The 19,915-nt window shown below is 36.4% G+C and overlaps 2 protein-coding genes across 2 annotated transcripts in view; one reads left to right on the top strand and one right to left on the bottom strand.

The window, feature by feature from the left end:
* The window catches only part of acss2l (acyl-CoA synthetase short chain family member 2 like), a 23,278-nt gene extending 15,310 nt beyond the window's left edge, over positions 1-7,968 (bottom strand). The window contains exons 1-5 of the mRNA XM_008434321.2: positions 7,954-7,968; positions 5,155-5,402; positions 4,903-5,085; positions 3,278-3,473; positions 371-462 (exon numbers count right to left, since the gene is read on the bottom strand). Of these exons, the coding sequence (XP_008432543.1) occupies positions 371-462; positions 3,278-3,473; positions 4,903-5,026 (412 nt within the window). The 5' untranslated portion in view covers positions 5,027-5,085; positions 5,155-5,402; positions 7,954-7,968. The remainder of the gene's footprint in view (positions 1-370; positions 463-3,277; positions 3,474-4,902; positions 5,086-5,154; positions 5,403-7,953) is intronic.
* On the top strand, positions 6,856-19,915 carry ndufv2 (NADH:ubiquinone oxidoreductase core subunit V2). The gene is made up of 8 exons (XM_008434323.3): positions 6,856-7,003; positions 7,975-8,037; positions 9,526-9,588; positions 11,405-11,521; positions 15,814-15,982; positions 17,063-17,172; positions 19,598-19,674; positions 19,759-19,915. The coding sequence occupies exons 1-8, from the start codon at positions 6,962-6,964 to the stop codon at positions 19,850-19,852; spliced, it is 735 nt and encodes a 244-aa protein (XP_008432545.1). The 5' UTR covers positions 6,856-6,961; the 3' UTR covers positions 19,853-19,915.

Here is a 19,915-nt window from a genome sequence, read left to right as displayed (position 1 = left end):
TTTCTAGCTATATAGCTAATGATTTTCAAGCTTTGTAATTAGCTAGCTAGCTATCTCATTACTTGGGTAGCTAGAAAGTTAGAAGCATATCTACGTTAGTTAAATTCAAATTTAATTCAACAATATTATATTCTGAAAAGGCTTCTGACATAAGACACTTTATATCTAAATACATTATTTAGATAGCCTAATTAATGCCTAACTGGTGTTCTAGCTAGCAAATAACAATGGGAAGCAGAGTAAAATCAACAAAAATGTAGTTTAGTTTAATGTTACTTTAAAGTTACATTCAATACGTGAGTTTTTTTTACATTGATTTACTGTCAGTAATTCAATATTGTATAGAATTTTGCTGTGGTGACTTTCTCACCCATCCTCTTGAGCACATTGGCACAGCGGCAGACGTGACTCAGCATCTGGCTGTAGGTGATACTCGTGTGATGTTCAGGTGAGTTCCCCTCCCTGTAAAAACAACAAAACGATTATTTCTGTATTTGATTCATGTAGCATTCTGAAGATCCTGTGTGCTGGCAAAAATAACGTGAGATTTACTCTGAATACTCGTTGAAAACATAGAGGTTTTATTATATTGACTGAACCAGAGAGGGACAGAATCAGCATCTATTAGTCAGGAAACTGCATTAGTGCACATAAAACAGGTAAATTATCAAAATGGTGACGCAGTGCAGCATTGTGAGAGCATGGAGTTCATAGTGGAGTCAATCAGGTCCAGTTGTTACTAAGTCTATATTTGGCTTGGATGTTTGTCAGGACAGCTATTTACAAAACCACTTGTCATTGTGCCTGCAAGGCAGCAGACAGATTCATAGTAAAACTAATGTAGGACAGAGCGCTGCAAAAACAATCAGGCTGAAAATATGATGGAATAAATGAGGAATCAGTGATGGAATGGCAAATGTAACATCTCTGAAATCTCAAACTTTCTGACTTTACAGTAAAATAAAAGCAGCTGTTATTTACAAAATATGTTCAGTAGCCCAGTTAGTGTGTTACTGTTACATAACAGAAATGATGACATTATTTATTTGACCCATTTTTTTTATCCTTAAACAACTGTTGCCCTTCCATAACTTTCTTCAAATTCTCTTTTTGCATTAAAAATTGCTTTAATCTGAATAAAACCCTCAAATTTGGGAGTGAATGTAGTGAATTTTGCACCATGTTGTCATTTGTTGTTCTGCTTCAGTCTCATTTTTTCCTCTATATAGTTGTGCTTGATATTGATATTAAATTACACAAATTTGATCAATTTTGTCATAATAATGTAGCTTAATGTAAGTAGGTTTAAGACTATAAATGTTAATAAATATGATTAAATTATAAGTTAAAAAAAAGTCTCTACTGTAGCTATCTCTACTGTAATTAGCTTTTTCCCATTTTCAATAGATGTCTATATGTAGCTTGGCTAACCATACAGCTAACTACCTAAGCTAATGTCTAGCTTGAAAGCTAGCTAATTTGGAGTGTTAAATTGACAGATAGTTAGATGGCTCTATGTAGCAAGCTAAACAGATAATTAGATTGCAATTTAGGTGGTTACCAGGTTAGAATGCTATCTACTTCGCTATCTAGCTAGCTAGATATGCAGCTAGATAGCCAAGCAGACAGCTAGCTATCTAGCGCTGTAGTTGTATATCACTCTTTAAAGCCTGATGCAAGAGAGGAATTGTAAATTTATTTATTTATTTATTAAATTTACTTCATTTTATCTTAATATAAAGTGTTTTGTTCATGTGATTAAAGGTACAATAGCTGTGAAAGAGTCAAAATACTTTGTGTCTGGAATATTTTTCAGCTAAACGTCTTCCTACACATTTCTGCACTTCCCTTTGTTGTTATGTTTTGTCTGATTAAACCCTTAATCAGATATTTAAATACTTTCTGTCATCAAAATCCAACCTTTAGTCATAACAGTTTAGATGATGGTCAAAACAAACCATGCAGCAGTCACTGTAAGCTAGCAGATCGACCGTTCTACGCTTCTGGAAACTGTGCAGGAAAAGCGTTTGCAGCCAGCACATATAATGTGTGGGGTTTTGTTTTATTTGGTGCAAACAGTATTAAAATGCTTGGATGATCTGCAGTGTGGCCAAGTTCCACTGAACCCCTATGCTGCTGAGCTGGTAGAGCAACTGCTTCTTGTTTGCAAAAGCTTCTGCAGTTGACAAAGCAAATATCTGCCTTCATGTATTGTTGCGGAAACAATAGACTGTACAGCAGGTAGATAAAAAGCTGAAAACGATGTAAAGTGGGACAACTAAGCAACTACAACTAACAAAATAACAAAAACTGAAGATGAGAAAACAATTTTGTTAACTGAAATAAATTAAAATTGTAATTAATGGGGAAAACTAACTGGAATTATACTGTGTGTTTAAAAAAACTAAAACTTACTGAAATTGTAGATGTTTATGATTTTATTTCTCTTTTTCACACACAAGCAGTTTATGTCAGTTGTCGGCAAATTACTGCTGGCGGCTACGCTACGCTAGTCTGCAAAATGGCGGCAGCAAAAGTTGGGGAAAAAACGCCAGTCAGTTGGTTAAAACTGACTCTGGCAACAATAATAAACAATAATTGCATAGGGTTTTTTTTAGTTTTTTTTTTTTTTTAATACTGTTGAGTTTGTTCCCGATGTGTTATTATTCACAAAACATTTACTTTTTGACTTCTGCGCCTAAAAATTTACCAAAGTATGAAAAAATAAAATCTACCAACACAGCTAATAAACGCTAAAATGGAACTAAACAATGGTTTAGTTTCCGGTTGCAATAATTCAATTAATCACATGATACAACAAAACAAATTTAATGATTTTTATTTGCATTATTTATTGTTTTTATCTTTCTACCAAAAACTGGATAGCAAAAGTCTTCAGTCTGGTGCTTTGGCCTCACCTACCTGTTTATTTGACTGACAATGTTGTTTACAGTCATTTTATAATTAATTTTGTTTGTTGTTTTGTTTATTTTTGATGATTAAAATGTCTTCCAGTTCCAGTGTTAAATATGAATTAGAATCTAACATTAATTTTTGAGAATGTGTCCTTGCGTTGTTATACCATTACCATTATATAACTTGAAAATAGTCTCAAAACATCAATATTATCGTTGATCGCAATAATTTATCGTCAATATAAACAATATTTAATTAATAAAAACAAGCAGTTGGTTTTGACTGGAATATCGGACAAAGTTCAAATCAGTACCTTTGTATTTTTTACCCTGGCGGTTTGTATTTTTTACTTTTTGCTTACCAGTAATAGGCGACCTTTTCGCCGAGGTTCCCCTCCCTCACATGTCTGTCCAAGACGTTATAGCACATGTTGGTTTTGGCTCCTTCCATGCATTTGACGAATATGTTGCCCTTTGTCACGTCAAAGTTGTACTGAAGCATTGGACCGGTGGCTGGTTTCTTCCAGAAGAACTCATCTGCAACCTCCTTCCAGAACGCTGAAATAGATTCACATTTTAGGACTCGCTTTAGGGTGAAATGTAATGAAATACAGCAGTTTTTTTCAAGCTGCGGTGGTCCGCGGGCACCCCCTAGTGGTCCTCGAGGTACTGCAGGTAAACGGCTGTTTATTTTACCGTGACGTCAGCTCAAAGTGCGACGCTACAACTAGCTTACTAGCCACTTATCCATTATTACAATAATAATGGATAAGTGGCTTAAAAGCAGGTCACTCAAAAGACAAACTGAAGAGAAAACAACTTAAATGATCGGAGAAAGCTAAGTTATACCTTCTGGGAGTATAGATGTGTAATTTAGCTAACGATTCGATTCTTTTGAACGGCTCTGTGCCGTTAACGTGTCTGGTGAGAAGAACTGTTTGTTTTTTTTGCTTGCTTATAATGCTCTGATCACTCGTCAGCAGTTATTGTGTCTATTAAACTGATTTAATCAACAAATAAATACAGTTGATAGAAATGGATGGATAATTTTTATATTTAGTGGTGCAGATGATATTTATTTGTGTCAAAGCAACGAAAGTTTATTTTTCTTTTATTATGTTTTTAAATTGCAAATAAAATATTAATGCACACAACAAGATTTCTTTTTTGATTTACGTGTGTTTGACATAATTGGAAAGTTTAGACTCCAAATTTTCAGAATCTGTAAACAACTCAAAACACCCAGAGTTTTTAATTTGACATAAAATGAAGCTTTATAACAAAGAAGACAACAATAAGAGAGTTAAGAGCACAGTTGGGTATTAACTAGTTACATTTACTCAATTACATTTACTTAAGTAACTTTTTTGAAATGCTGTACCTTTAGGAATATTTTTAATATGTGTACTTTTTACTTGTAGTCGAGTAATTTTATTATGAAGTATCACTACGCTTGACTAAAATTCCCGGGTTCTCTACATGAAAAACAAATTATTTTTTAAACAAAAATCCACCAGACTCAGACACACACCTGTAGTTTTTGTTAAAACTTCATAAGTTTTTTTTATTGAAAGAAACTGATTTGGAAAAATTTTATTTTACTTAAATGAATTATTGTCGTTTTTGTCCTTACAATACCAAAATTTCCACTTGATCCATCTGATGGTGTAATTTTTAAATATGGAATGATTGATAATTTGATCAGTCACTCAGTACTTGAGTAGACTTTTTACCAAATACTTTTTTAATCTTGAGTAATTGTTTTGAACAGCTACTTTTTACTTTTACTTGAGTAAAAATATTTTGAAGTAGTGCCAATCTTACTTGAGGACAATTTTTTAGTTAAGAGACTAATATTTTAATCTCCATGTTGTGTTACTGAGGGTCAATTTAAGATTATTTGGTTCTTGCGTGTTTGTTAAATGGGGTATATCATCCTCAGCCTGAAACGGTTTGGAGGCTCAGAGAAGTGGGGAGTCTGACCTACCTTCTGGATTCTCCAGAGACTTCTTGTACATCCCCAAATAGGAGCTGAAATCAGGCACATGTGCATCCCTCTGTAGGTCAGGAGGAGGGTGGTACAACTCTCCTTCAGATTCAGGAACAACCATTTTGGAGGCTCAGAAGCAGACAAGCCGAGTCTTTAATGTTGAGTCTTTTCTGGTGAATCCTGCAGGGTGAAGTGAGAACAAGGCCTAATGCAATGAAGCAACACAATTCAGCGTGCATAAAGACCCACCTCTAATCCCAGATCTGCAGACTGCTCCCTCAATCTGCTTAGTGTCAGGACAGCCAATCGGCTCGCGGGATGGAGCACTCCCACTTTTTGGTTGGATGGGCCTCCGCTGGCATGCTGATCACATTATGTTTCCAAGCCAAAGGCTGGCGGAGGAGGAAGATGAGGAGGAGGAGGAAGGCGTGGTATGCTGCAGGATGAGTGCTGTGGATTCAGGCTGATGTTTGTTTTCAGAGGGACGGTAATGCGCGCTCATGAGGAAAAAACACAGGAAGCAGCAGCTGTTTACTGGTATATCAGGGGAGTCCAAACTGTGGCATGGGGGCCACTTGTGGCTCTTGAAATAATTTTGATCGGCCCACTAACTAACTAACCACAATCGTCCCAACCAAATAGAAAACAACTTTTTGAAATAGTTTGTTTTTCTTCACTGCAATAAACACAAAATCTTACCAAGTATTTTTGGTCTACTTTCAAGTGCAAATATATTAGTTTTGTCTTATTCCAAGTGTACTAACTTACGCATAGCTTTTCAGCAAGATATAGGATCTTGTTTTAAGTCAATAATTCTTTAATGGTGAAAAAGTACCAGTTCCATTGGCAGATTATTCACTTATAAAAAGGGAAAAATGTATTGCTGTAAGTGAAATAATCTGCCAATGGAACAAGTACTTTTTAAAAATCAATATTAAGGAATTATTGATTTAAACCAAGCTCTTATAGTTTCTTGAAAAGTTACTTGTAAGTTAGGTTTGCATAATTTTAAGTTTATAAAAATATTTACATCACAAGCTAGATCAAAAATACTTGGTAAAACTTAGTGTCCTTGCAGTGATTAAGTTTAGAAAAAAACATTTATTATGAAGCAAGTAAAGGTAAAAAACAGGGGAAAAAAAACTCTAAATGTTTGCATTTTAAATGTATTTAATATTTTGGCCTCTGAAGTTGAACGCCGCTGTGATAAGCTATGGAGCAATTAAGCACGTGACGCTTTAGTTATACAAATAAGGTAGTCAGATTTGTTGGGAATGGATGTGTAAATTATTATAGATGCAAAACTTCAATAGGGTTTTGCAGGTTTGCCTTATTAAAATAAATTAATTTGGGTTATTTTGTTTTTGGTGTCAATTGGAAAAATATAGAACAAAATGTTGTTTCTGAGCAATAAAATAAGGATTTCAGTGGCTCATTCTTTGAAAAAACTTGTACTTAGCCAAGGTTAATAAAATAATTTCAAGCAGATTTGAGGAGGCAGAGGGCAAATTTGTATCGTTCTTGAAATGTAAGTCAAGGGCCACAGGCAATCAGTCCAAGCGCTGCAAATGGCCCCCAGGCCGCACTTTGGACATCCCTGGTTTAGTGTTTACAATGTGTTCATTTTAGATATAAAATGTCATATTTTCTGTTTTTAACATTCTCTTGAGATGATTTACAATTACCTTACATGGGATTGTGTAAATAAATTGACAAATTCAGCTTCATAAAGTAAAACTATTGGATAAATTATGTATTAAACTGCAGTAATAACATTTTAACACAATATCTACTGCTAAATCAATTTACTTATACTTCAATTTTATAAAAGTGTATGTATATAGTACCAATTCATAAAAAAAATATTTCAAGGCACTTTATAAAACAAAGTTTTAAAGCAAGCGGTTAATCTGGGATTGATTTAGTTGCACAGAAACTGAGAAACGCAGCATGTGACGTCAGACCGTACTAATCGAGCGCCGGTGTTGATGTCCGCCGCCGCCGCAGCTACTGCTGTCCCGTCCTTCTACTGCTAACACGAACTCGAAGCTTCAGGATGTTTTTATCTTCTGCAGTTCGATCTGCTGTTTCGCAGGCAGTAAGTTTGGGGTTTTTCGCAAATGTGAACTATCTCAATCAGAAACTGTTTGCTCTGCAGATTGGAGAGGAAGTGCTGTGACTCTTCACAAGGACATGTAGCCCGTACTGCTAGGCTAGGCTAGGCTAAGCTAAGCAGCGTTTGATAACAGTGACAGTAGCAGGTAGCATAGCATCAAACTATCAGATATTTACAATTTGAAAGCTTGACAAACAAGACTGCATAACGGTATATCTAATCCAAACGTACATATTAGCAGACAAATTCGATACGTTAATGATTTGTGTGATTGACTTCGGATTTACAGCTGAACAGGAGTTTTTGGTGTTGATTTACGCAATTGTACGTCGATTAAGCAAAGTAAATAAATATAACTGTATAAGTATTAGAACCGTACCATCCGTACTTAAATATTAAATATTGGTTTATGCTACCGTGTGAAACGTTGCTAATATAAAAATTTAAGTAAATATCATTTAAAATGTTGCCAGTGGTTGAATGAGTGACTTCTGCTATTCTTGTTTATGTCCTATGATGGTTAAGGTTCTTACAGAACAATGCTAAATTTTTAGAATTTCTTTTACAATCTAACCTTAAATGCTAACATTGTTTTTACATGATCAGCGTATCGTTTTAGTCTCTACAGTTTGCATCATATAGTTTTAATTCATCGTATAGTTTTGTGTAGAAACAGGACTTGTGTGCAGACTCCAATTTGAAAAAAACAAACTGAAAACCCCCCAACAAACTAAACAGTTGAGCCAAATACATAAATAAGTTTTTGCAAATAGTGGTTCTGTGTTTGTAGTGCTTTATGTTTACTGGGGTTTTTATTTTCCAAATTATCAGTTTAAAAATTAGACTTGACCGTAAATGAGATTGTAACTAATCCTGCTAGCTAAGCATATATATTTTTGTAGGTTAGGTTATTTTTTTTATTTATATTTTACCTGTCTTCCTCTGCGTTGCAGGCCAGGCAGGTCAGAGGTTTGCATCGATCTGCCGCTCGAGCTGGAGCTGGAGGCATCTTTGTGGTGAGTTTTCCAGTTTCAAATCAATATCCAGGACATGATCTTAGACAGGGTCCTTATTTTTATCATTATATACTCAGTGTTGTCTGGATAAAATTGCCAAGTTGAAAGTACTCAGGGCAATATATTTTTAAATAAAATTTTAAATATGAAAAGTAGTGAATTCTTTTAGTTTTGCCTGTGCAAAAATAATTTAAATTTGAAATATTTTAGACAAATTTAGTGTAGATTCAAAAACAGAGTTGGTGTTTTATTTGTTTTGGAATCGAAAATAGTTTTTTTTTTTATTTTACTGATTACTTGGGCTTATTCATGACCTGGATATTGTTCTACAGGTTTGTTTTGTTTTGCTTCCAACATAAAACAGTGTAAGCACGAGACACTTTTAGCAAAACAAAAGTCAAATTAAAGTCACTTTAATAGTCAAAAATGGTCAAAAGTTATTTTATTGCATAATTTTGAACATGAGCAGCTCAAGTTATCTTTATTAAGCACAAAGGTACAGTAAACAATATTAAATAATCTCACTGGCTCTCTTATTATTCTTCTAACCAGATCTTATCCTGAGTTCAGTCTCCGTGATAATTCAACGATTATCTAATCTTTGGATCAGTTTATTTTCCTAAAATGTTCAAAATTCAGTGCAGTCTTAGAAAAAAATTAGATTTAGCACCTGCATTGTTTTTTTTTTTGTGTAGAAATGAAGCTGAATTTTGTGAACGACTCTCAGGATTACCATCCACCCATCCATTTTCTAACACACTTGTCCCTCAGTGGGGTCAGGAGGTGCTGGTGCCTCTCCAGCTAACGTTCCGGGCGAGAGGCGGGGTTACCCTGGACAGGTCGCCAGTCTGTCGCAGTCTCTCAGGATTACATTATATTAAATCTTCCAAATTCATCAGCCAATAACAGTGCAGAGAAATTATGACCCCCGCCTCACTCTGCACCATGTTTTTACTAGCTTAATCCCAGGAGCGCTGATTTTTCCGATTGTTCCCTTTTTATCCAGGGAATAACCTTTATTACCTGTTAGGCGCTCAGACAAACATCACATCCATCAGAAACTTGCATCTTTGTGTATTTCTCTTGTTGACGGAGACATTTTAACAACAAAAACCAGCCAAGACTCTTCTTATTATTTACATTTTTTAAAGTTGCACAAAGGGGCATTTGCTGCTCACAAGGGGGCAGTGTGTGCAGAAGCAGAAATAATTGTCTGTTATTCATCTCCTCCTTTCTGTGGTTGGAGAAAAACACCTGTTTCCTCTCTGGGCTTCCATGGCGCCATCCTGGTTAATCTTTTGTAAACAAACTATTTAAGCATTAAAGTAGCTGCTATGAATCAGCTTTTTAATGTAATAATTTTTGACCTTTTGAGGTGATTTTTTTTTTTTTTTTTCCCCCAGAATTTTTGTTGTTATATGTTTGGTGGAGACTGCATGAACTCTTTATAACCCAGTATGTGTTCTATATTTTTTGTTGTTGCTTCAGCACAGAGACACGCCTGACAACAACTCTGACACTCCGTTTGAGTTCACAGCAGAAAACAAAAAGGTAAGAACGGCTTCTGACGTCTGATCTGCTCCCCAGTGGGTTTATTTACATGTTTTTCTAGATCTTGGGAGGAAAAAAAGCAACTAACTCCTGACAATAACAAATGTTGTTAAAGGGCCAGCGGTATATTATAAAAATAAAATCTTGGATTTTTTCATATCAGATCTCATATCCGTTGTTTTTTATTCATCCAGCACAAGCAGAACATTTATTAGAATTAACAAATGTAGATTTTTGTTTGTTTTCTTTCCTCATGCTTCTCTTCCTTGCTGCCAAATAAAAATCTAATAAAAAGAAAATAAATGTATAAAAACTTAAATGTTGCCCCGAATGATTAAAAGCATAAAAACTAACGAGATCAAGACGGTATGAAGTCTGATTTCCAATTTTAATCAATTAGGTTTTTTTCCTCCTACAAAATGAAATTACAGAAAATATTTTCAAAATGTATCTTTAGCTTCTCTGAGTTGTACAGTGCAGAATTACAGCCAGGCTATCAACATTTTTGTTTACTTACAAGAATATAGTAATAGCACAAAAAGACACAATTTTACTAGAAAAAAAAAACATAATTAAAATTACGAGAAAGTTGTTTCAATGAGGGAAAACGTTATCAGCTCAGTTTGTGTAAATCTTTCTTTGAAATGGACATAATTATTTGCACAATCATTTCAAAGTCCTACTACTGTTTATAATTTAATGCTGATGTGATAAAAGATTAAGGATTTATATCAAATATTTGTAAAACCTATATCAAAGTATAACTTCACAAGATGCTTACATTTTTATTTTCTGTGTTTCAGTTCTCATAAAATTTTTACTTTATTTTGTATTACCGTATTTTCCGCACTATAGGGCGCACCTAAAAACCTTGAATTTCCTCAAAAGCCGACAGTGTGTCTTATAATCCGGTGAGCCTTATTTATGGACCAATATTGAGCCACAACAGGTCTAGCAACTACGGTAAGCAGCCGCCGACTTCATTTTGCCCCGTAGAAGAAGAAGTGCGCGGTGCATGCTGGGATAGTTGTCAAAACGCTGGTTTGTTAATAAAGTTTGATAATACATTTAAATCCAGGGGGGGTGGAGGGGCGGGGGAAGAGAGACAAAGTACTTGGGGACCACTTCTTTACAAATGTGGATGTATAATAATAGAGTACAAATCGGCAACCCAAACTGAAGCGTCTATTCTATGCGCCTTATAATGCGGTGCACCTTATAAATGAAAAAAGTTTTAAAATAGGCCATTCATTGAACGTGCGCCTTATGATCCGGTGCGCCTTATAGTGCGGAAAATACGGTATTTCAACTTTAATTTTGTAGGACTTTATATTATGTAATAATATTATTTTATTCTTATAATTAAAAAAGAAATGTATGCCTTCATTCCATCATAGAGTTGACTTTAATTCAGATTCCAAATAAAATCTGTCAACATGCTTGTGAAACAAGATGGCCTCCCTGGGCACGCTGACATCACTCTAACCTGCACAATGAGTGCATCGTGAAAAAAGTGAAGATTTTCCAAAGAAATGAATCTTCAGAAACAAAAAATTGGATTAACCGATAAAATCAATTTATCGCCCAGCTCTATATTCTTACATTTTGTTTGCAATAATTTTTATGGTGAAACTTTTATTTTTCTGTAGAGCTGCTTGTTAATGAAGAATAGCTTGAATATTTCAAAACTAAAACTTCTTTGAAAATGTCTGCTTTCATAAGAAACATCTGAACACTATGATCTTCTGATTACAAGTTGAGAAAGAAAAACAACAAAACAGTGTTATTAAGGATCCTCTGTCTTTTTTTTTTGCAGAGGATTGATGCGATCCTCTCGATGTATCCCGAAGGACACAAGCAAGCCGCCACCATCCCGGTCTTGGATTTGGCCCAAAGGCAACATGGATGGCTCCCCATCTCTGCCATGAACAAGGCACAGTAATTTCTCTAAAGCCTCTCTCTTTCAAACTCGCTCCACTTTGTAATGAGCAGAAAAGACACAAACAAACCGACTTTGTCATCTCTTTAGGCCTCTGAGTAAAGATTCTGATCATCTGATTGAATTAATCATTGGTTTAAAAAAAGAAAGGTGCTTGAAATTTCACCAACAGTGAAGCATTTGTTTGGTTTTTATAGTTTCTGAGGCAAAAAGAAAATCCATTTGATACAATTTTATGTTTGCAGATACAGATTCTGTTGAGTTTTTATTTTAAGTGGCAAAATATCATGAAAACTACTGGATTTATAGAGTTTTATGTTCTCATCCCCTAAAATCTACTGACTGCTGTATATAATTTAAATAGCATTTGTTCTGATGAAAAATGTGAAGATTTGACATCTTGTGAGAGATTTTCAAAATTTTCTGATTGTTTTTTATAAATCAGGAACAATCATTAATTCCTCTTAATAACTTTGGTCAGTGAATGATTTTAAATAGAGTTATAATGACAAATGCAGGTTTTAGTGTTTCGTTTCTTGTTAAATCGAATAATTACATTAGCCAGTAGGGGTGTGGTGATACAATAATTTCACGATACGATACAATACAATATTCTGGCCACGATACGATATGTATCACGATATTTGTTGAACGATATGATACAATCCGATACGATTCAGTGCATTTTTACAATTTTCTGAAAGATTTTAGGACAGAGTGATTTTAGTGACATTTTGTGTTCCATAGACTTGAATTTAGTTAACTGAAAACTGATTAAAAGCACTAATTACACAATACCTGACTGATTGGACAGTCTAACAGTCTGCAGCTGGACAAACTGAATCAAAGATGCAGTGAGAGAATTAGTTTCTGTCATTTAATTCGTGTGGATTTGACATAAAACTCAAAAGTTTAAACGGTAATCCAGGAGCAGAGTGGGGAGATTATCAGCCTCTGTAGACTCTCAATATGCAAATGATTGCACTTACGTTTTTTCTTTTGGACACTGTGGCTGCATAAATGCAGTCTTTTACATTATGGGGAAAAAAAGGCTTTTCTACCTTGGCTCCCGGAGTTAGCCGTGGCTGTAAGCTGTTTACTACTAGCTGCTAAAGTCGTGGCTCCGCCTCACCCCGTAGTGATCGACTCCCTGCAGTGCCGCTATTCCCCTGTTTGGATCTGAGTAGCTGCCTCTCAGACTGCCAGGATCTCATAGTGCTCTCAGTCTCTGATACTCTTCGTTTGTTGCTAATAAGAATGATCGATCAGCCATTGTTGTCATGGAAATCCTCACTGCGCCGCGGATTCCGGCTGCGGGTTTTTCCTCTTCGTCTTCCTGCTCAAAACACAGCGCCGCTGCGCGCCCGCTTCGGATGTTAACAACCCATGTTGATTATTCAGGTAATCCTTTATATACAGAACAGAAACCGCTAAGGTAAAAACTAATTACGAAGTGAATGCTACCAGTCGAAATTTGCATTAATTTCGCGATGTCACTGCTTTTTCAGCTGCTCCGTTCGCGCCGCTACTCCTTTACGCTTCTCTTTCACGGTTACTTGCGCAACTTTACTTTGTTTCTCAGCAACAAAATACAGCCCATCGTTATTTATTGAAGATTTTACATGTCCAAAAACACAGGAATCTAATGTTTCGTTTTGTACGTTTGGAAGCTCAGTCCCTCTCACATAATCGGAAAAGCCGCGGAATGGCGGCGCTTTTGACATTTCTGACATTCGGAAAAATATGGTTTACTAATTTTAGCATAACTCCGGTTATACTTGGCCTATTAACACAATAAAAAAAAACCTGGTGTGTAATGTAATGTGCACTTTAAGCTCAAGTTGAAAGTGAGACTGAGGGAGGCGGGGTCTTGCTGCTACGCCTTAACAAACTAGACGTTAAAAAGAGCTAAGTCTATGGACCCCTATGGTTTAAAGCAGTGTTTCTCAACCTTTTTCGGCCCAGCGCCCCCCTAGCCCTTATCCAGGTCCCTCACCGCCCCCCACCAAAAAATTTGTAGACTACTTTGCACTGACAATTATTTTATTATTAATGTTACTATCATTATTGTAGATGTTTTGAATCGGCACACCGATTATGTTTTCCCGTACACTTCAGCGCGCCTTACGCTGCTTCACCTCGCGCACATAACGGGGTAAATGTAGCGCGCGGGGGGGAGCGTATGTTTCTACGTTTCTTCGTTGGGGGGCGCTGATTTATGTTTTCGCATCCACCTGAATAATGTATAGTTGCGCCCCTACCCATGGCACTTCAACAATATTATTTTACCTTTTATCTGGAAATAGTGTCTGTTTATTCTTGCCATAAAGTCCTCTGTATTAATTATTGCTCTTGCCATAAAGGTCTTGCCATAACAGTTTATTCCTCCGAATTTACTTTAGTTTCTTAGTTTATTCTTGCATTTTGTTCTTCATTCATTTCCATTTAGTTTCATTTGATTAGTATTATCCTCTCTCGGTTTATTGCTATGTCCACTTTAGTTTCTTTCCTGTTGCTAGATTTATTTGATCGTTTATTGACCATCAGTAATTTTCACTCATCACCTGCTGCGCCGCCTAATTGTCATGTGTTTCACATCATGTGTTGATTTTTTTCACTGTTCTGCGTCGGATTCTCTGTTTTTATGCCATAATTCACATCTAGTTCGTCGCTCCGTTTTGCCCGCTTCTCGTGTTTCAGAGTTTTGCGCAATGTGCGCGCGTTTTTTTTTTTTTTTTACTCCCTAAGATGCAGGGCGGTCGGGAAACATATCGATGGGGAAAAGGCAGACTTTTAAAACAACGGAAACAATTTTGGTGTTCTGATTATTGAAATTTAAAAGTGCTGTGGTACCGTTGTTCCATCAAACCCGTTTCACGCCGGACCACTTACAGCTCCGTGTTAACGCTATAAAATGAACGCTCTCTATCGTGGCATCACTCATGGAGGGATTTCTTTATTTAAATGGGTTCATTTTTCAGAGGGATACAAAGTCAGGATATCGTGATTTTAATAATTACATGTTTATAAGAGCGATTTTCTGTTGTCCTTCCATGGTAGCGTGCAGCTTTCAAACGAAAATAAAACACTTTTTAATATAAGTTGCTGCTTTGACATGATCACAGAACTGCCCAAACATATGTAGCCCACATAAATACCAGACAAAGTGAATCACAGCAGCGTCATCAGCCGGTGTAACGCTGATGCGGAGCGGAGCTGCGCCATGAAGCTACAAACACTGAATAGAAGAAGAGCTGCCATGGATACAGCAGCCAAGCATGTTTTAATGTTACACAATACAGTTTTACCAAGTTGCTCAAAGTCTGAACTGGTATTGTTGTGGATTTAAGGTGTAAAGTTTACCTTCGACCAAACGCCCCCCAAAGGCATCCCAGCGCCCCCCTTTTGTAAAAATGTCCGCCAGCGCCCCCTGCCGTCCTCTGAACGCCCCCTGGGGGGCGGTACCGCCCACGTTGAGAACCGCTAGTTTAAAGGATCGATGAAAAATCGATACTTTCCGAGGGCGGAAATTTAGGATGATGCAATGTTTGTTTAAAAAAAAAATGTTTTTCTCAAATTACTGATTTTGTTGCACATTTTTCAAAAAGTTGCAGTCTGTTGTAATTTTTTAAGCTTTATTTACAAAAAAGTTGAAATTGCTGGACAAAACATTCCCAAAAATACAGAAAAATAAAATAATCACAAATATTAAGATTTTCAAAATGTTACCTTTTTTTCCCTCCTTGTTTTAAAAACTAAAAATGTTAATAAGAAGGAGAAAAGATTACCTACCATAGATACTTCTCAGAAATGACAGGCTCTTTTTCTCAAAAGGTCGTGTAACTTTTGTGGCTCTAAATGATTATTTATCTGGGCTGAGGGTCAAAATGACTGTTGTGTTTCGCTACAAAGGAATGCCATGTTTTTCTTATTTAAGAATAATTCAGTTTGGTTTATTACCAGCTTTTATGGTATTTCTAATATTGTATGAAAACAGGCTTAGATTAAAAATCTGCAGAATGTGCCACTTTTATATTTGATTAATTGTTAGAATAATTGATCAATCAATAATTTCCAAGTAGTCTTTAGTTGCAAACCCAGTTATTGGACTTCCTACAATGGCTCTCAAAATATTTTAAGTTAAAAAGGTTAAACTACCAACTGCTTCTAAATAAAGATGCTCCACAATGCAAACATTTGCACAAAATGTATTTTAGAACCTAAAAATAGAAATTAAATAGTGGGTTTTTATGAACGTTTGTAATTATTTATTTATTTTTTTTCAGGTGGCTGAGGTGCTGGGCGTCGCTCCAATGCGAGTGTATGAAGTTGCAACATTTTATACCATGTTTCTGCGTAAACCTGTGGGAAAATACTTCATTCAGATCTGCACGACAACCCCCTGCATGCTCTGCAACTCTGACAGCATCCTGGAGGCCATCCAGAACAAGCTGGGTAAGAGAGGGATTTTACATTTTAAGGTTGAGAAACAAACCAATAAAGACATGAAAATGCAGGTGACTGCAGAAGTTTTTAATCACTTATAAACTGAATAAACAGTGAGTACAAACATGCAAATATACAGGTTTAAACAGTATTAAAGGTGACCTGTTATACTACAGGTTAGGATAGGTCTGTGGGCGATATATATATTTTGGGCGACAAGTTCATTATGTATTTTTTGCACAAAATCATTCTTCGATAATGATTTTAGTCTGAGCTGCTCTGGGCGTCTTGTCACTTGTATGCTAATAATCTGCTTCTGGCCACGCCCCCCCCCCCAACTCAACATTTACACTCGCACATGAAAATGGCTGCAAACAGCGGTTGCACAATTATCCAACCGCTCTTCTTTGAAAAGCATTAGTAGAGACTCCTGCACAACCAACAAGACTGCAGCAAGTGGTTTCTGGATGGGAAGTTGACAACAAAAGACTTGTCTTTTCCAGCATCCATTGTACTGCCATAAAACCAGCTCATCAAACGTGCTGGAGCTTTGCGTTGGTTGCAAGGAAACGGCACAATGCCTGTAGAATGTGACACCTAATTCAGCTTCATCTGGTAAATTATTTACACACACACTTTTTAAATTACATATCTATATGTCACATAAATTACTTTGTTTATTTATCAATCGGGGACCTGAGTCCGACTTTCGTACCACAAATATGCAAAGGTGGTATGACAATTAAAAAAAAAATCCATGAATCCTTAATGAGGTGGTTTTTGAAATGGCACGTTTTTAAGACTCCAAAAAGCATCAATTTACTGCCCAAAAAATGGCTTTTTAAATTAATATTCGACAGGGCTGCTTTTAGAAGCAGCAGAGACCCAAATGGGAGAATAAAAATGTTCAGTGAATTTTCATAATAGTTCCACAGTATATATATTGTTTGTATCAACTAACAATATAGAGATACAGACATTTAGAAGGCAACACCAACATTTTTTTACTTGCAGTCAAGGAGATGTTTAATACTTTACTGTCAAATGTTGCTGCATCAGTTCATGTTTCTCTCCTTATGTTCTCTACAGGTATCAAGGTTGGAGAAACCACTGCAGACAAGATGTTCACTCTGATAGAGGTGGAATGCCTTGGCGCCTGTGTGAACGCCCCAATGGTCCAGATAAATGACAACTATTATGTGAGTGCTCGACTGCTCCGCACAGATGGCGGTCTTAACAAAATTAACAAAATTAGATTGAAACCTGGAGTAAATCGGTAAGGAACGCCTGCATAGACTGCAGCTATCAGCACTGCTTCACCGAGTCAAGCTCAGGTGTGCTACAGTTTACTCGGACCGTGTTTTCTAAATATTTCAGCTGTTATTTACCAGTAGGAGAAAGAGCTGTAAACTTAAAGTTAACTAGAGTTTGAGGCAAAAAAAGTAAAAAGTCTCAGAAATTAAAAGCAATCTTTTTATATAACGCAAGTTTTAGTCAACATTGGATGTAAGCAAACAATTAACTGTCCTTGGAAATACTATTAAATCAACCAATTTTGCCTCAGCCAAAAATGTTTATACGTCATTGAGGATGGCGTAGAAGAAGATATGAGGGCATCTTCCTTCTTCATGAAGTGTAAACAAAAATTGAGTAGTGTCTGATTTTAGTGATTGCAGGATTTCTGTTTTGTGTAGGTAAAAAAAAAACATGAGCCATTTCTCCTGCCAGCTCTAGATTCACATGCTTATTTTGGTTGCATTTACCCATAATGCCTTACTCTTTAGTGCATTTCCTGCTTTAAGAGTGGTCTCTGGTTTATTTGGCGTTCATTTCAACTACAGACCTAGGTTTCTAGGTGGACCAGAGTTTCCCAAATGAGCCAAATTTTCTAGACAAATGAACTGGAGTTCAATTAAAGTGAACTAAACATGGCTGGTGTGAATGCACCCTTAAAGTCTATTAGGGCTGTACAATATATAGCAAAAACATCCGAATTGCAGAGAATAACTCTTAAATACACATAAGGAGATTAATTGCCAACAAGATGGCAGCATAAGCTGGATATGATTTTTTCATATCGCAATATACACTACAGGGTACGGCTGGACAATAAAACAATAACATATATTGTTCAATATTATAGAACAAAGATTATTCACTGAACTCTGATCAAACTGCATTCTGGGAGATGTAGGCAGAGGAAAGACTTTAGCCTCCCCATGCCAGCTAAGCAACTGAGTAGAATCAACTAACTCGCTCGCTCCTTGGTTGCCTAGCAACTCACTCACTCTTTGGTTACCCAGCAACAACCTGCCCAATAACTGACACAGCAGCAGTTTCAGAGTTTGCTACTGTGTCTCATAACTGCTTAAAAATAAAAGACAGCAGAGTGAAAACTGGATAAAACAGGAAAGGTCATGCCATCAGTTTGGTAACTTAAAATATTTAAACAAAAAACTAATCAGTAATTATTGATATTGAATTATATGAAACGCTTTTACTTGAGTCCTGAGTGTTTAGAAAAGCGCTATACAAATAAAATGTATTATAATCATGGTTATGATTATTATTATATTGTGATAAGTTTTTCAGCCATATTGTCCAGCCCTACTTCAGTGTCAGAAAACAAAAGCAGCTAAATGTTGGTCCTTTCCTATATCACAAGAAAAAAAGTATTTTCCATAATATTTCAAATCCAAAAATACTTTATAAACCCCAAAGAGAAATTAAATAATATAATAGGGTGCGTACGCACTGCAGCCTGAAATGACCCATTTCCGATTTTTTTTTTTTTTACGTAATGCGACCTGTATCCGATCTTTTCACGGCAGTGTGAACAGCACAAGTCGGATTCTTTTTCAAATGTGACCCATATCCGATACGTATCCGATTCAAATGCGACCATAACGTCTAGGCCGCATTCATCCGAACTGAACGTCACTGATACTCAACAAATCTCACTATTCTGCGTCCTGATATGTGCAAGTGGGAAGAAAAACAACAACCATGACGGACAATATGAGGATTAAGTTGTTAATATGTGGCTCCGGCCGGACAGCAACTTCAAAAATGTAAGCTAAGCTCCACTGTTAGCCTCCATGTTTACTTCCGCAAACACTGAGCACTTCTTCTTTTTATGGCAGCTGGCAGAACACTGAGAATGCTGACGCTATTGCGCCCTCTAGTGCGCATGAGAGACACTTTCAGGTCTTTTGCCCGTTCACACTGCAGAACGCATACAGGTCGCATTTACTGGCAGTGTGAACGGTCCCGGCAAAAAAATCGGAATTGGGTCACTTCAGGCTGCAGTGTGAACGCACCCCTAATTCACAATAATATAACCAATCATTAAATGTTGTTACCCTCCAGGGAGCCTTTCAAAATAAAACATTTTACATTCTCATAACTACAATTTTCACGCTTACAATTTACAATAATATAACCAATCAGTAAATGTTGTTACTATTTTTAATATAAATATTTTGTGGTTTTGAGCATGTCAGTTGAAAATGGCATCTACTGCTGCTAGCCTAACTTATTTTTAAATATATTTAAAAAAAAACTGAAAGCAGTCTTATTCCAAACTCAGAATCCCGATCACTAAACGGTTTATTTCTCCCTCAGGAGGACCTCACACCACAAGATATGGAGCAAATTATCGACGAACTGAAGGCCGGACGAGTCCCACCACCTGGACCAAGGTACGCACAACCAACATCAGATTGATAAAAACGTCTGCTTTTCCATCTTTTACGCCTTCCTGTTTTGTTTCTATTGTTTTGTAGGAGTGGCCGTTTCTCTTGTGAACCGGCAGGCGGATTGACCTCCCTGACAGAACCGCCTCCAGTACCGGGATTCGGTGTGAGAGCAGACCTGTAGATGTTAATGGTTCTGTTTAATTAAAAGCATATTGTGTAAATAAAATGTTCATATACCTGTTTA

This window comes from Poecilia reticulata, chromosome 17 (assembly GCF_904066995.2).
Source record: "Poecilia reticulata chromosome 17, P_reticulata-male-v2, whole genome shotgun sequence".
NCBI classification, from domain to species: Eukaryota; Metazoa; Chordata; class Actinopteri; order Cyprinodontiformes; family Poeciliidae; genus Poecilia; species Poecilia reticulata.
Note: the sequence above shows the minus strand (reverse complement) of the source record. Positions and strands in the feature narration are given on the sequence as shown.